The following is a 17,978-nucleotide window of genomic DNA, read 5'->3' as shown; positions in this document are numbered from 1 at the left end:
GGTGTCAAAAATATTTGTAATCATATATTAAAAATCTATGATGTTCACTTTAAGTGGTGAATTATTAGCCACTAGACTATTTGACCAAAAGTAAATAAAAATGCTTAATCCTCTCTTAAAAATCTACTTGTTATTCAAAGACCAAAATGACTATTACCTCATAAAACAACTTCCATACTTTTTTTTGTTGACAAAAAACAACTTTCATTTTTAATCCTCTAAAAGTTTCCTTCAAATATTGGTCTCCTTAATTTTTCATCACTAATTTTAGTCCCCACATTTTTACAAAAGCTCGTGTTGCATATTTCAAGTAAATTTTTTAAATGATAATATATTAAAATATCATTAATTTGTTTTTTTTTTGACAAAATCATTAATTTATCTATAATTTCAAATTAAAGTTTTTTTTTAACAAAAACAAAACGATATACATTTATTCAAATTGATATAGTTCAAGAACGTAGTGGTATTTATAGGTCAAAGAATGACATAAAACCATTTCTCTCAATTAGTGAAGGAGAAAGAGAACTTAAAAAAAAAATGTGAAATTTCTCTAAAAAAAAAAACTAAGGCCGACATATTTACAAACTTTTATGGTGAATCAATTCTTGTAGCGAGTTTTATTTTGGATTAAGATTAAATAATTAGATTGTTATGTTAAATGTATTTTAAATTCTTAAGAATGATATGTTTAGATAGAGTAAAATTATATTTAACTCATAAAATATGCCAATATTTTAGTAAACTCCTTTTTTTTTTTGACAAAAAAAACTCTTTATTTTTTATTTTTTATCATGGAAAATCAACTTTTCCTTTAATTAATGCTATTATATTGGCACATGGATATTCGAATATACAACAACTGTGTGACTTTGTCAAAAAAAAAAAAAAAAAAGACTGTGTGACCTTTTGTGGAATAAATCACAATAGAATATCTCCAGAAAGATTTCCCCTCACTTCCATCATTCTCAACTTAAATAAATAATTTAAATGAGATGCTAAATATTTCTTTTAAGACGGGTCTAGTCTAATTTGCAAAATACTACTCTCTCCGTCTTAAAATAATATTCGTTTAAGTTTTTCAAAAAAATGATTAATTATTTTGTTTTCAAAGATAAAATTAGTATAATTTACTAAGATACCCTTATTAATTGTAGTTAGTAGAGTAATTAAGTTGAATTAAATTCAATAAATAATGGTGTAATAATGAAAAAGTAATAAATAAGTCATTTATGACAATTATTTTGAATCAGAGAAAAAATGTTAAAGAGACATTATTTTGAGTTTGAGGGAGTAAATAGTAGGTGGACAATCCATGACCGTATAAAATTATACTTGAGAGAGATAATTTTGATATTTTTGACGATATGTATTGTCGATAAAAAGTTGCTTCATAATTTTAGTGAATGATAAGAAATTATGTTTTTATCGAGTTAGTTGTTATAATTTTTTAAGGAAGAGTTAGTTGTTATATATTTGTCCGATTTCTTAACCGGATTATAAATCAAACAAGATACAAAAAATCATTTAATCAATTTTTTTTGTTAGCAAATCAATCACACCCTTGTTATAACTAAAGATTTTAAGTTTATCCCATCAGCTTAGCTCAATTGTTAAAAACAATACATAATATATGCAGGTCCAGAGTTCGAACCCCAAACACTAAAAAAAGATTTTAAGTTCAAATTTGGTTAAGAAAATGCACTAATGTCAAATCTTTTGAAAAGAGCTTTGTAAAGCATTATAGTTCTTTTCGGTTCGAAAGATTAATCTTCTTGAAAAAAAAATTTACAATTGTCATTGCCATGTGTCGCTCCGAGGAATAATTGAAAATACCGAAAACACCCCTAAAACATAGGACGCGTCCCTTTATTGTCCTCAACAAGGTTTTGTTTGTTATCAACCACCACAACAATGTCTATATATAACCATATAGCATCATCACCAACAGCAGCATCTGAATCACCTTTTTCGTTTCGCACCAATTATTGACCAATTTTCACTTTCCTCTTATTTTCTTTCTTCTCTCAAAACCAATAACCAAACACAAACCAAACCAAACCAAACTCTTCAATCTTCATCCCCAATTTTCTCTTCTCCTCGTTCGGATCGATCTTCATAGACAACAGCGAAATTCGCTTCATGATCCGATCGAGCTGAGAAGAGAAAAAAAACCCTAATTTTGTTTTCGTTGATTTGAATTTCAACAAATTGAGCTGCATGAGCTGGTTTGGAAAACTGCGTTTATTGTCCAACCATAATTCCTTTCACTTTATTACTTGTTTATTAATCTTTAATCTTCATTTTAAACCTTCATTATCCAATTCCAATAACCTAAGTAGTATTAATTTTCATTCTAATTCCAAATATGGAGTCACGAATTAAGACTAATCCCAATTCCCGCAAAGGTTCATTTTTTAACTATCCTCTTTTCATTTTTTATTTTGGTTTATAAATGTTTATGCTTTTTTTTTTTGTTCTGAATTTGGTAATAATTTATTTGATTAGATTATAGATCTGGTTTTAGGATCGTGGGCTTTAATTTCGCTATTTTTACTCCTAATTGATCAAATTTCCAATTTTTATGATCATGATATTTTTTATACATTCCTAATTGATTAAATTTCTAATTTTTATGATCAGGGTATTTTTTATATATTGGTAAAAAACGGGAATAGGGTTTGAAAAGTGGAAAAAAAAAAGTGATAAATCATTTGGGTCGTTGTCATCATAGAATCTGATAAATGATGAATAATTCAAAGAGTTGTATTGGTTTGTTTCTAATAGAGATTTGATGTGTTTTTGTGTCTGATAATTGTGTTTTTTTTGACATGTTTTGGTTCTATTTATGCGTTTATGTTTGTTATTGACTTTGATTTTTATTGTTGTTGTACTGTCTATGTAGGTTTGTGCTATGTCAATGTTGATCAGCAGCCTCGAAGGTCACCGTCTGTTATTGTCATAGGCGGTGGCATGGCTGGGATTGCTGCTGCCCGTGCACTTCATGATGCTTCATTTCAGGTATTCAAGCAAATGATATAGCTGATAACTTTATTTTACTTACTATTCAGTTTGCCAAGAGTAATGATACTCACACGTCGACACTGGTAATAATTTGAGGAGAGTAGATAAGATGATGGATAGTCGTATCACTAGAGGTAGAGGAAGACCTAGATAAACTATGAGGGAAACTATTAAGAAAGATCTAAAGATTAATGTATTGGATCGAAATATAGTTTATGGCGTAATTTATCCATGTAGCCGATCCCACTTAGTGGGATAAGACTGGGTCGTTGTTGCTTGTGTCCCTCGTATGCCAGACAAACCTTCAATCTGAAGTGTCAGTGTTTTATAGATTACATGCCACGTCAATACACAATGTGTGTCTTCGAGTTTGGCTCGTGGCTATATGAATATGACTACAATTATGTGTGTCTGTTATTTGCTGTGGGTTGTTAGTTATGTCTACTAATTGAAGATTGAAGATGATTAAGAATTAAATGTCCTGTACATGTAACTTAAGTTTAATGCTAATTGCAATCTATTTCATTGGAAATATTTGCAACTCATTTATGATTGCGATTGTTGTATTTTGGTTCAATAGGTTATCTTAAAGTAAAAGTAGCTTGTTTAAAACCATTTTATGCTATCTTGGGTTATACAACTTCACTTGGTTGCTTTGTTAGAGTTTAAAATTGGATTTGACTGTTTTTGTACTTTAGTCAAACCAAACCATACCTTTGGGACAAATTCCCATTTCCACATGGTGACATATGAACACACATATATTTAGCTAATGAAGAGAGACACCATCTCCTTTAATTATTTTGTTTTTCCTCTTCTTCTCATTTAAACATTCGTACTTTTGTATCTATCAGCTCCTTTATTTGTATTGAGAGTTGTACTGAAGTTCACTACTTTTTTGTTCAGGTCGTTCTTTTAGAATCCCGGGATAGACTTGGTGGCAGAATTCACACTGATTACTCATTTGGTTTTCCTGTTGACCTAGGTGCATCATGGTAAAGATTATACTCTTTTTATTCTGATTTTTTCATGTTGACAAAAACGCAAGATTTCTTTCTTTTTTATTTTAGCATTGAAAGTGGCTGATTATGATTCAGGTTGCATGGAGTTTGCAATGAGAATCCTCTGGCTCCATTGATTGGGAGGCTGGGACTACCTCTTTACCGTACTTGTGAGGATAACTCTGTCCTATACGATCATGATTTGGAAAGGTAAATGCATTTTTTGTTATTATTTGGTAGTAGTTATCGATTTCTTCTGTGCTTTTGTAAGTAATTAACGACTACATTGAATGCTTCAATCTTTCCTATGGTCATCTTGAATGGTATATTATTTGATATGGGATTCTTTGATTCAAAGTTGTCAACTTTTTACAGCTATGCGCTCTTCGATATGGAGGGGAATCAAGTTCCACAAGAGTTGGTTACAGAAGTTGGTAAAACATTTGAAATGATTTTGCAAGAGGTATGTCATTTGTTTATTTGCAAGAGTTAATTGAAATCGCAATTTTTTTTTAATTGAAATCGCAAATGTTTGAGTCAACTTGTTTACAATGAGCATCTCATCTAACAATTGACATTTATTAATGCAGACAGATAATGTACGACAGGAATTCAGCGAAGACATGTCCATTCTTCGTGCACTTTCAATTGTTTTTGAAAGAAAGCCAGAACTGAGGTCATTATTAGCATAAAACTCAAATTCGTTGACCACCATTCATTTTATCAAAACTCAAATTCGTTGATGCAGGTTGGAGGGGCTTTCACACAAGGTGCTTCAGTGGTATTTATGCAGAATGGAGGGCTGGTTTGCTGCAGATTCTGATTCTATATCACTGAAATGTTGGGACCAGGTAATTGGAAGAAACCGTGTTCAAGATGTTTGGGGTTCTATTATTTGTATTGTCTATTTCAAGTTTATGTCATTGAAATTTAAGTTGCATTACATAAATATTTTTTACGCGGTGGACTGAGGATTCATGTATGGTTTTTCCATTTCAGTTCTTTGTCCTTGTTGATCTTTTTTATTAGACACATTATTGAAGGACACAATTATTAAGTGGCAAGTTCTTATTTATACACTATTGGTTTGAGTTTTAGGTTAAATGTTAATGATATGCCATTTGTACCGGCTTTTATTGAGGATATTATAATATTTGATGTAAGGGATATAAAAATGAGATTAATAAGTGACTCCGTATGGTTTCATATACTCACATTATGTTGCGAGTAACTTGTAATCACTATGTGCATTAACATTTTGATGTGTAACTCACCCTTCTCTATATACCTGGTTACAGGAAGAATTGCTCCCTGGTGGTCATGGTCTTATGGTCAGGGGATACCTGCCTGTTATACATACCCTAGCCAAGGGTCTTGACATTCGGCTGGGGCACAGGTATATATTTGTTTGAAGTTTTGTTTTGGAAGTCTTTGTCCTGTTTTGTTGGTTTACCAAACTAACTGGCTTTGATGATACCTATTTTCAGGGCGACAAAGATAGTTAGGGGATATAATGGAGTGAAGGTGACTACTGAAAATGGGAAAACATTTGTTGCTGACGCTGCTATCATTGCTGTACCTCTTGGGGTACTGAAAGCAAATGTAATCAAATTTGAGCCAAAGCTTCCAGATTGGAAAGAAGCTGCCATTGCTGATATCGGGGTTGGAGTTGAGAATAAAATAATTTTACACTTCAACAACGTATTTTGGCCCAATGTGGAGTTCCTGGGAGTAGTTGCTGAGACATCTTATGGATGCAGCTACTTTCTTAATCTTCACAAAGCGGCAGGTCATCCTGTTCTTGTTTACATGCCTGCTGGGCGGCTGGCCAAAGACATTGAGAAAATGTCTGATGAAGCAGCTGCTAACTTTGCTTTCACACAACTCAAGAAGATCCTTCCCGATGCTTCTTCACCGGTAACTATAATAGTTTTAAATATATTTAACTTGTTTTTTACAATGGAATAAAAGTAAGAGGTTCAGAGTGGATTTGGTTCCTCTAAAGTGATAGGGTCTGAAGGGTGCATTTTAGAAGATAAAGTGTGGGATTGAAACTAATTGATTAGAAAAATTATCACTTGCATTTTACTTTCTAATGTGTACTGTCTAGTTTAGAGGAGTGAAATCTCTTGAACCATGTTTTGTAGGCTACAGAATCTTTAAAATTGAATCCATTTATGTTTCTGTGCATAGCTATATGGCTGAATTGAGTTTGTTTCCTTTATGCAGATTCAGTATCTCGTGTCTCGGTGGGGTACAGATATTAATTCACTAGGTTCCTATAGTTATGACGCAGTTGGGAAACCGCATGGTCTGTATGAGAGGTTGCGGGTTCCTGTAGATAACTTATTCTTTGCAGGGGAAGCAACGAGTGTATTACATACAGGGTCTGTTCATGGTGCATACTCTACTGGAACAATGGCTGCTGAGGACTGCAGGATGCGTGTCCTAGAAAGATACGGGGAACTAGATATATTCCAGCCAGAGTTGGAAGAGGGTTCAGTCATTCCACTTCTGATATCTCGTATTTGATCTTTTGGAAGTCTTATGCTGCCCCCTAATGAGTGGCGTGTCTTTTTGTTTTGAACAGTAGACGGTTCAATCTTTGTACCTCTAATGTATTGTGATTCCTAGTGGTTGAGTAATGTCATGAATAGAGCATAAATGCATCATTCGGTATTTGGACAGGACATTTGGTTATATTTTCTGCCAAATATGGTTTGCTACTTTGGTGTTTTCCCTGGTTATCATTTTTAGCTGCGGAACCTGAAATTTTGTTTTTTCTGGAGAGCAATATACTCTTTTTAATTTAATCTTTATATTATATCTATTTATATTTTGAGAGATCCTTTTCTTTGATCCTATACTTACTGTTAATGAAGTCAAACATTATTTAGAGTCATATTTTCCACCACCTAATTGGTTCCGCCTTCATCAAATGAGAGTTTTGGAATTCACCTTTTCTATAATCTTTCCACTGGTTGAAATACTAATGCTGGGTCTGAAAGCTGATTTTTTTTTTTTTTTTTTACTTAAAATCATAAAAATGTATGAAATGATATTTTTTAGAAAACCAAATTAACAGAGGACAGGAAATAATATTAATCATTAAACAAGGAACTATTACAGAAGAATCCCCTTTTTTTTTTTTTTATCGAAACAGAAGAACCTCGTATTCAAAAGCTATTGCTCAACCCAAAAGATTGCTAACAGAAAAGATGGTGAATACCCTCACTTTCCTTGTCAGATATTCCCTCACATAGGCCAACAACCGGCCATGTCATGAAATTCTTATCTAACTTCCTATTCAGCATAGTTGGAGCTTATGCCCCAAACTCAGAATCCTAGAAGATATACAGAACAAACCCAACAACAATATCCCTGAAGTTCAAAAACAAGACTAATCTGCTAAAGTGTTCTTCCATCCATGCCTGGATTGCTGGAATAGAGAAGTTAACAGAAATGCCTCTATACGTCGGCAACCAGTTGATCCAAGGTGTCGTCTTCTGCAGATCTCTTGACGCGAACAATAGCTTTTTCAACCTACAACATTATAAATTGGTTCACACCTCACGCAACAAACAATTTCATGTAGAACATGAAACAAATAAATTCTTGTCTAGGCCAGAAGTTTTGAATACCTCTACACCCCAGTTTGTTCTGGCAGTCAGAATTATTAGCGTAACAGTCTGTATAAAAACTCCAAGGATCATTCCCCACCAGATGCCCTATAAAAATCACAATTAAGTCATTGCACGGCGCTAACTTCGTACAAATATAAAACAAAAATCAGTAAGAGAATTGCTTAAACTTACAGCTACTCCTAAAGAAGTTTTAAAGCCAAGAACACATCCAACAGTAAGACCAATGACATAGTAACAAGCCAAGTTTACATAAGCCACCAAAGCTTGCCATCCACTTCCAATTGCAACGCCTGAAATTTTCCAAAGAACAGCAAACAAAAGCAGGGATCCGATTCAGAAATGTGGAAAAACTGACACTGGTGCTTGTGATTATAAGTTATAATTTTATTACCTGACAGTATAGGTTGAATGCCATTCAGAAGGACAGAAATGGCAAGCAATGGAGTCAAGTCAGATACAGCTTCAATGACTTCAGAGTCAGAAGTGAAAAGGTTGCTCAAACCAACCCGGAATATCAAAATAATGGCGGACAGAACTACGCTAATGAGGATGCTATTTCCATTCACGACGAAGACTGAAAATTTTGCTACTCTTGGATGAGCTGCTCCTAATTCATTGCTAATTCGCACACTGCAATCACAGGACCTACTTTTAATATGAGTGAAAATTGTCTTAATGGAACACATTGTTTTTGGTCAATTGTCACTAACCTGGCTGCTGCACCAAGGCCCAACATAACTTGCATATCCCAGTTTAAGTAATTCATGCTGAAAATGTAAGTACATTAGGATGGAGTATCATGGTTAGATAACATGTTGGCAAATATTAAGAAACATTATTCTAAGAGAAATTGTTAACATACCAAATGGAAATAGAATCCAGTGCCACTGTGGGATTAGAGAGCAGCCCTGATATGAGTACTAGTCCTTGATTGTACCATATCTCCAAGCTACAATAAGTTACATTTTATATCAGCAAAACAAACTAGTCCTTAATTGTTTATTTATGTGTATGCATTCATATATGTCAGATAGTGGAAAGAGAAATGATCTGTTGACATTAAAATTTTGTTGTCGAGTACGATGTCCTTTGGTTTTTCGTATATATTTTGGAATGTGTGCAAGTTGTAGAAAATATAAATTAAGAGAGAGATAAACACATCTAGTGGTTAATTCTGATGTTCAAGTAACATAATTGGAGTGAAAAAAAGGATGTAGTCATACCATAACATCACAGCAGAAGCAACTGTAAGCTTGAAGTAAGGCCAGATACCTGTGAAGGCCCTCATGGTGAAGCCAGTCCAAGTTTCCTTGCATTTTGGACTAAAGTTGATGTACAATCCATTTAAAAAGACAAGAATCCACCAAGAAAAGCTGAGAGTAAGGGATGCACCTAGAAGGCCATAGCCTAAAACTTCAACAACTAGCCAGCTAAGAAGCGAATGAAGAAGGAGAACTCCAACTGCCATATATGCCAGAGGATTAACAATGTTCTGTGCTTGGAGAAACCTCTGCATTGGACAGCTGAATGCAAATGCATAGAGTTGAGGAATAAGTCCACGAGCGAACACTTGACCTTGCACAGCTATGCTCTCCGTCTGTCCAATGACTTTTAGAAAATCTCCAGAAAACCAATAGAGAAATGTGAGAATCACTGCTGCACCAAAATGTAAGATGATTGCTCTCTGCAATGTTATACACATTACTGCATACTTTTTGGCTCCATAAGCTTGTCCACACACAGTTTGCACTGCACTTGCCATTCCTAGCTATTTAAGGAAAATGAAAAATATGAAAATATTAAAAAATCATATTTAGGTTTACCATTAATCTTAAGGATTCTGCAAAAAAAATAAAAACATTAATCTTAAGGATAATACTTAGGTACAATGCTAATTCTTACTGTTCTCTACTAAAAAATAGTATAACTTCCACCAACATTTTTGAAAAGGTGTAAAATACCGTCTTTCGAAAAAACTGTTTCTTTCTAATTGAAACAATATGAACAGTGCTCAGAGCTCTAGGTACTCTTATGTAAGTTTGGTCCTAATTTTTCAAGTAAAATGCTGTCAACATGATGTACATATAATATAATAATGATAAATATTTTCAAGCCATTAACAACGTAACTCTACTTTGAACTGAGGAGAAAGTATGTAGTATGAGAATCATACCATAATGCCATAAGCAAGACCTTGAATTCCAACATTGGCTATGGATGCTCCAGCAAGCTCTAGAGATCCTAAATGTCCACAAAACATCATGGTCACAAAGCATAACATAAAATTGCAAAGGTAGACAACAATAGAAGCACCAGAGAGGATCCATAGAAGCCTTGACTCCCAAGTAACAAGTTTAAGCCACCATCTCAACCCAATAGGCCTATGTTCCAAGAATTCTTCAATAGCATCTGATGACAAATTTGCAATGTGTGTGTATGAGTGTGAGTCAAGCCCCACTAGAAATGGTTGGTTTTCCATTATGATTATGTTCCCTACAACAAGTCCTAACTAGTTCACTCACTGCTTAGGAATGAGGCATCAACATTACAAGTAGACCATTTATCAATGAGAATTTTCATTTATTTTTTCATTTTGTAGCTACCCTTCCACATTTTGCTGTTGGCCTTTGATTTTTATTGTTGGCAGTCATTACTAAGGTACTACCTACCCCTTTTATTCAACTCTAAACATAGACAAAGAAGATAAAACTACCCTCTATTAATTTTATACAACTCTTCTAGCCCTCATGTTTTGTAACAACAAGATTCATTTCAATTCAAAAGTTGGGAGAATAACTCCACTTCATTCTCTCACACAAACCCTTTTGGCCTCTCTCCTAGAATCTTTGTTGAAAAAGACTAGTACTCAAGTTTAGTTGTGAGTAAGACTTTTAGGTGGGTCAATATTGTTCTTGTGACTTGTGAGTGTGTTTGGGGTACAAAAGTGCCTCTTACTTGTCACTTCTTAGCCCCACATTTAAGAATGTCTGAATCTCACATGAACCATTGCATTATGTATAGGCATTATTGTTGCTGAAATTAAATAGTTGTATTTTGTTTTGTCGAAGAACAATATAAATATAAATAGACACCTCCAAATTTTATACATTCATTCAACACCTTATTTTATCTCTCTCTTTCTATCACATTAACAAATTATCACATCACTTTTCTTTTAATTTTTTTCCCTCTTTGTTTTAAGGCGTATACATCCACCTATGAGTGTACACAAAACATTTCCTTTGTCAAATTAGTAAACACGTGTCCAAGAATAAAAAATAATATTTTATTGATACATTGAATAATTTAAAATAATATTTAATACCTTTAGATTTTGAAAGTATTATGCATTATATATGAAGATTTAAAGTAGTTGGCTTAATATCGGCTTTGAGAGCATTAAATGGCACCAAGGCCAATATAACAGTGTAGAATAATTAAATTGAAGACAGTTATGAACAAAAATCTGCTGAAATCTATCAAAATTAGCAACTATCGAAGAGTTTTCAAAGAGTTATGGCACTGTCTATGACAATATGTTAAAATGATATGATTACAATCATTGCAAACTTCCAAATATATTCACTGGTCTGCTTCAAGCACAATTCCAACAACACAACCATCAAACCATATGATATACAATGTGTTAAAATGATATCATTACATCAATTTAATCATTGCAAGCTTCCAAATATATATTTAGGAAATTTCTCCAACATTTAGTGGAATAGTTAATTTTTCTAAAACAGAATTAAAATATGCTGAAAGATAGATGTTAATATGAAAAAGGGTTTCAAGACCAAGAGTAAAAAGGACAAAGAGTGTATTGGCAGTGGCAATTTGAAGAGAAAAACATGCTTTCATGGAAGAGATGCGGCATAAATAAGCAAACAGATAACATCTCAGGTTCTCAACTCCTCGCTATTCGTATCCACCGTTATCAACTCCAATCCTGACTAATATGTTGTTAAAGTTTTCTTCCATGCCTTGAATAGAAAAGTTACAGTACGAGAAATGCCTCCATACATCGGCAACCAGTTGATCCAAGGTCTCGTCTTCAGCAGACCTCTTAGCACCCAAGTGACAAACATTACATGTAGAACATGAAACAGATAAAATCTTATAGTCAGTCAAAAAAAGTTTTGATTACCTCTGCACCCCAATTTGTTCTGGCAGTCAGAACTAATAGTATAACATTCTGTAGAAAAAATCCAAGGATCATTCCCCACCAGATTCCCTATAGAAATCACAATTGCATTCATTTTATGACACTAATTCTACCGATTTAATAAACTATAATCAGCGAGAGAAATGTTTTACACTTACAGTTACTCCTAAAGAAGTTTTAAAGCCAAGAACACATCCAACAGTAAGACCAATGACATAGTAACAAACCAAGTTTACTTAAGCCACCAAAACTTTCCATCCAATTCCAATAGCAACACCTGGAATATGGTGCTTATGCTTATAATTTTATTTTATTTTGAAACGGTAAATGGTAGTATTTTACCTGACAGTAAACGGCAAGCAATGGAGTCAAGTCAGATACAGCTTCAATGACTTCAGAGTCAGAAGTGAAAAGGTCGCTCAAGCCAACCCTGAATATCAAAATCATGGCGGACAGAAATATGCTAATGAGGAGGCTATTTGCATTCACGACGAAGACAGAATATTTCGCTACTCTTGGATGAGCTGCTCCTAATTCATTGCTAACTCGCACACTGCAATCATAGGATCTACTTTTAATATGTTTGTGTGGAAGTTGTTAAAATGAAAAACATTGTTTTTGTCGATCGTCACTACCAAGGCCTAACATAACTTGCATATCCCAGTCTAAGTAATTCATGCTGAAAATGAAAGTACATTAGAATGGAGTATCATGGTTAGATTAAATGATGGCAAATAATAAGAAAGACTATTCTAAGAGAAATTGTTAACATACCAAATGGAAATAGAATCCAGTGCCACATGTGGGATTAGATAGCAGGTCTGAAATGAGCAATAGTCCCTGATTGTACCATATCTCCAAGCTACAATGAGAAAAAATTCATCATTTATCAAAATAAACTGGTGTGTCTGTATGCATATATATCACAGAGTGAAGAGAGAGATTTTTTTGATGTTGAATAAAATGTCATTTGATTTTTGTGCATATTTTGAAAAGGTGAGAGAGATTGAAATAACACAACTGGAGTGAAAATGAGGATGTAGACATGTGGTCATACCATACCATCACAGCAGAAGCAACTGTGAACTTGAAGTAAGGCCAAATTCCTATGAAGGCTTTCACAGTGAAGCCAGTCCAAGTTTCCTTGCATTTTGGACTAAAAATGATGTACAATCCATTTAAAAAGACAAGAATCCACCAAGAAAAGCTGAGAGTGAGGGCAGCACCTAGAAGGTCATAGCCTAAAACATAGATGACTAGCCAGCTAAGAAGCATATGAAGAAGGAATAATCCAACTGCCATATATGCTTGAGGATTAACAATGTTTCTGTGCTTGCAGAAACCTCTGCATTGGACAGCTGAATGCAAATGCATAGAGTTGAGGAATAAGTCCGCGAGTGAACATTTGGCCTTGTGCAGCAATGCTCTCGGTCTGCCCCATATGGCTTTTAGAAAATCTCCAGAGAACCAATAGAGAAATGTGAGAATCACTGCTGCACCAAAATGTAAGATGATTGCTCTCTGCAATGTTATGCACATTGCTGCATATTTTTTGGCTCCATAAGCTTGTCCACACACAGTTTGCACTGCACTTGCCATTCCTAGCTATTTATGGAAAATGACAAATATGAATATATCAAAATCATATTTAGGTTGAAGGATAAAACTTTGGTATAGTGCTATAGGCACTGTTCCTACTGTTCTCTACTGCCTCTATCTTTTTTTAAAAGATGTATGCAAGTTTAGTCCTAATTTTAAAACTAAAATGGTGTCAATGCTTGTTTGTTTGTTTTCTAACAAACATGTACATAATAATGATAATCATTTTCAGTCATTATCAACTCCACTTTGAACTAAGGATAAAATATAATATGAGAATCATAAGCCACTAAAGACTTGTCCACACATAAACTAGTTTGAGGCCAGGTTAATTTCAGTGGTGAAGCTGAATCATTTGACATAATTAAGAGCCAGCAAGTATATCTATGCCACTATAAACATGATAAATTATTGTATAATTATACTTTATGAAAAGAGTGGATAAATATGAACTAAACTAAGTATGCATATGATGTGACATGAATGTTTCCAACTCAAGTCCATTATATATCTGAGCAATTAAATGTCCCACATCGTTTAAAACATAACAAATGCAATGGTTTATAAGCTTCCAACACAGTCAATTGTTCGCCGAGTTGATTAACACCAACTTGTAACCCATGTGGGGGTATTAAATTAAGGTGATGGAACATGGCTGGTTGCTAAACATGTTGGACTGATGGGTACACTATGCTGGCCTGCCCACTCCAAGTTGAGAGTTGGGCCATGGGATTTGGGCGAAGGCTCAGATCTCCTGGTCACTAGAATGGAGGGATCCGCATGAGGCTGGCTTCACAGAGCAGTGAACACCTCCTTCTCTTGACAGTGGAGGGATCACAGGCTGCTGTATTCTCAGGCAGCCTAGCCCATTGAACCATCATTTTTTTTTTATAGAATCAACCTTCTTTTTATAGAATCAGGCCTGGTGAGCCTAGCCCATTGAACCATCATTTTTTTTTTTATAGAATCAACCTTCTTTTTATAGAATCAACAAAATTTATTCACGTCGAGTGTGTACAAGATGCACAACAAACTCGCGGGCAGAAAAAACCATACAATGGCCACCGAAATACCGGAAAATCAGGAAAAAAAACAGCACCCTAGGAGGCCCAAAACAAGCCAGACCTGCTATACCTAATGACAGCAGCCGAGACCAGGCTGCAGGCACCAAAAACTGATGCAGAAATATGCAATACCTAGGTAAAAATATTATTTGTCAGTTGACAAAAAACAAAAAATACTTGCACAAAGTTGATGGAGAAAAAATTTATGCAGTCATTCTTCTATTTACTTTTATCTGCCCACCGCCAAAAGCTTGATATCACTACTTAAAAATCGTGCAAGACATCAATGATGATTGCCGTGGGTTCCTGTCCTGGTGGTCGAATTTCACAACCTCTCTTTATTGTTGGTAGATTGTAATATATGAGACAACGACTTTATCAATGTTAGTTGGTAAAAACAAAAGAAAACATCTACATGACTTAAAATTCAAAGTTTAGCTCATATTTATTTTCTATTATTATTGTCAAATTAGCATTCAGATTACCATCTCAAATTCTCAACTGTAAAGATGATGATTGCAACCTTCTACTATGGAGTACGACCTCAATTGGCTTTGGACAATATTCAAGTACCGGCCTAGGGTGTCATAGTAGAACTCGACCCAAACTAGCTGCAGAGCAATAGGTCTTGTTTGTATCAGTAGAAAACATATATACATGTCTCAAAATTCAACTCATATCAATTGTATAGATGATGATTGCTATCTACTTCTGGAAAATTGCTTCTTCAATTGTCTTTGGTGGCTTTGCTGGCTTATGATTTATGACCTTTGTATATGATCAGGGACGGACCCAGAAATTTTCAGCAGTGTGGGCCACATATAATATTTTAGTTTTTAAAGCATGAGTGTATACTTGTATTTTTAAGAAATGTACATCATATTGTTCTATGTGGGTTTTCATGTCATAATTTTTGAATGAATTTCTCATTTTCAATGTCAATAAAGCTATAAAATATCTCGTCCGCAATTGGTAGGAACATTGCGATATACAAGGGTCGGGGTTTGAACCCCGAATTCCTCACTTATTCACCTTAAGGGTGAATATTGTCACAGATATTGGCTTGATGATTGTTATTCCTTGTGTGTATATAGAGGTTACAAGGCTATACATATAATTACACTAAATAATATATAATTACACTAACAAATCAATTTCTGATTTATCTAATAAATATAATAAGGAGAACAAGTCAACTCCTTATTCACAAATATTTAGTCATTAGACTACTTGATTAAAAATAAAAACTATTAAGAGTTTTTTTTTTTTGAAAGAACTATAAGAGTTTTTTTGTTAATATAAAAGTATTATTTCAATATAAGTAACCAAGCAATCATTTAAATATTCATCTCTCATACAATTTCACAATTGATTTTTGATAATATTCGTATAACTGAGAGACACTAGTAAGAAATGTAGACTTTTGATGTATTAAAAATAATAGTGTATTGTTTTTACAGACAAATTTTATCCTTCCTCATGCTTTGATATGTCCTAGTACATGGAAGAAAAAAAAATCTAAGTCAAGTGAGGGCCTAGGCCCACACACCCACCAACGTGGGTCCGTCCCTGTATATGATGACAATACTCTGTGGAAGATATTATTCTGTCATGTTATATATATCATCCTTTAGGTACACAGTTCTTTTTTTTGCTGAGGAAGTTTTTTTTACAAGAACTATGCATTATATTTGCAGAAAGCTAACAGAGGAATTGTGTTAAGTCGTTGAACACTACAGTCATGTGATTACTACTTTAGATATTCAGGTACGCTAGATATGCATAGTTTTTCATTTGTTTGTATCAAATGTTTAGTAGAGATTCTAAGTTGGATTATATCTCTTTACAGGATAAAGAGAGTGTAGGGAATTTAGTGAAGCTGATAGACAAAACCAATGGGTACATATTTGCTGGCATGATTGCAAGTGCAGTTGAGTTTAGCAAGCTTGCTATGGGAGCTTCTGATTGGGATTATTATAGATATCTTCTTTTTTTTTCTCATGCAATTATTCTGATTGATTTATCTTTTACCTTGTGATAAAAGAATTACTACCATTCTGCACTTGTAATCTGAATAGGTTCTTTCTTTGAATGCTTGTGCTGTTTTTGAACTGTTTTTTTAGTCATCTAGTATCAATTCATGAACAACCACCAATCAATTCAATGTTAATGATAGATGCCAAGAAAAATGAAGTTGATCGAAAAGACTGGTACGAAACTTCATGAAGAAATTACATGAACGAGACACTTGAATGCAAGATTTGCTAAATGAATGCCTAATCACATTCCTTAGAAGTTTACAGCAGAATAGATCCTTTAAAATTATCATATAACAAAAGGATATTAGAAGTTGACAAGCATCTGAATTAAAGAATTTTTTATGATTTCTACGTTCAACAAGAACTCACAATGCATGATATATTAGAAGTCTAACAAAACTCTAAACCTAATATTCTTCCAACAATGAACAAAATAATAGTTAAATTGACTAGAAATACCGGTTGGGGTCAGTTGACCCCACTCTGTCGTTTCTATTTCACCTGATTATAGCATGATTTTACATCTTGATCTTACTTTAAATACAATGTTGACCCCACATAACCAAACTAATACACTAGAGGTAAAACAATGTCATATTTGTAAATTAATTTTAGGCTTAATTGCACTTTTGGCCCCCTATCTTTCCAAAAGTTGCGATTTTGGCCCCCTAACTAATTAAAATACAAAACAACCCCCTATGTATTGGATCTTTGGCATTTTTGGCCTCCAAGACCAAATTTGACTCGGTCAACGCACATGTGGGCGCCACGTGTAATTTTTTTTAATTATTTAAATTTTTTATTTTTGTAATTAAAAAAATATTTTATTATTTTTTTAATTATTCAAAAAAGTATATTTTTTAACTAAAAAAATTAAAATTTTTTTTTTATTTTTACAATTTTAAAAAATCATTTTTTATTTTTTAATTACTTAAAAATTATTTATTTATTTTAAATATTTATTTATTAAAAATAATTAAATATTTTTATTTTATTTTTTTAATTAAAAAAATTAAGTGATGTGGGCCACATCAGCGAAGACCAAGTCAAAATTGGTTTTGGGGGCCAAAACTGCCAAAGATCCGATACATAGGGGGCTGTTTTGTATTTTAATTAGTTAGGGGCCAAAATCGCAACTTTTGAAAAGATAAGGGGCCAAAAGTGCAATTAAGCCTTAATTTTAAGGGTTATCCAAGAAAATTTTAAGAATTACAATAGAGGTAAAACAAGTGCTCTAAGAGCACTTGTTAAGAAAAACAAAAGTAGTATATTTGCATTGGATTCAACAATGTTTTGACTTTTAAAAGTTAATTCATCACTTTTCACAATTTTTCAATACAATATTTCTATTTTTATCATATTAACTAATGCCCCAAGGACACTTTTTAGTATTTCCCTAATCTTAAATTATATTTGTTAAAATTGTAGTATAACTCATA

The 17,978-nt window shown here is 33.5% G+C and overlaps 2 protein-coding genes, 1 non-coding gene and 1 pseudogene across 4 annotated transcripts; 2 read left to right on the top strand and 2 right to left on the bottom strand.

Annotated features, from left to right (window-relative positions):
• Positions 1-1,952: 1,952 nt before the first annotated feature.
• On the top strand, positions 1,953-6,751 carry LOC146924764 (polyamine oxidase 2-like). The gene is made up of 10 exons (XM_085709722.1): positions 1,953-2,408; positions 2,906-3,021; positions 3,931-4,019; positions 4,122-4,235; positions 4,401-4,488; positions 4,616-4,701; positions 4,774-4,876; positions 5,324-5,421; positions 5,513-5,942; positions 6,255-6,751. Exons 1-10 carry the CDS (start codon positions 2,369-2,371, stop codon positions 6,555-6,557), a joined length of 1,467 nt encoding a protein of 488 aa, XP_085565848.1. The 5' UTR covers positions 1,953-2,368; the 3' UTR covers positions 6,558-6,751.
• A 352-nt stretch (positions 6,752-7,103) lies between these two features.
• LOC146924763 (protein DETOXIFICATION 41-like) lies at positions 7,104-10,266 on the bottom strand. The gene is made up of 8 exons (XM_085709720.1): positions 9,843-10,266; positions 8,893-9,437; positions 8,532-8,618; positions 8,380-8,436; positions 8,061-8,299; positions 7,841-7,959; positions 7,667-7,753; positions 7,104-7,568 (listed from the first exon to the last, which is right to left on the bottom strand). The coding sequence occupies exons 1-8, from the start codon at positions 10,146-10,148 to the stop codon at positions 7,494-7,496; spliced, it is 1,515 nt and encodes a 504-aa protein (XP_085565846.1). The 5' UTR covers positions 10,149-10,266; the 3' UTR covers positions 7,104-7,493.
• Positions 10,267-11,656: 1,390 nt separating this feature from the next.
• LOC146924762 (protein DETOXIFICATION 41-like) lies at positions 11,657-13,570 on the bottom strand (annotated as a pseudogene). The gene is made up of 5 exons (XR_015010256.1): positions 12,895-13,570; positions 12,612-12,699; positions 12,180-12,516; positions 11,996-12,127; positions 11,657-11,906 (listed from the first exon to the last, which is right to left on the bottom strand). The product of XR_015010256.1 is annotated as a protein DETOXIFICATION 41-like (transcript).
• A 456-nt stretch (positions 13,571-14,026) lies between these two features.
• On the top strand, positions 14,027-14,321 carry LOC146924761 (signal recognition particle RNA). The gene has a single exon (XR_015013085.1).
• The last annotated feature ends 3,657 nt before the right edge of the window (positions 14,322-17,978 follow it).

This window comes from Medicago sativa, chromosome 5 (assembly GCF_051527215.1).
Source record: "Medicago sativa cultivar Bolivia chromosome 5, Bolivia_mono, whole genome shotgun sequence".
In the NCBI taxonomy this organism is placed as follows: Eukaryota; Viridiplantae; Streptophyta; class Magnoliopsida; order Fabales; family Fabaceae; genus Medicago; species Medicago sativa.
The sequence above is the reverse complement of the archived record's forward strand: the minus strand, read 5'-3'. Positions and strand labels throughout refer to the sequence as shown.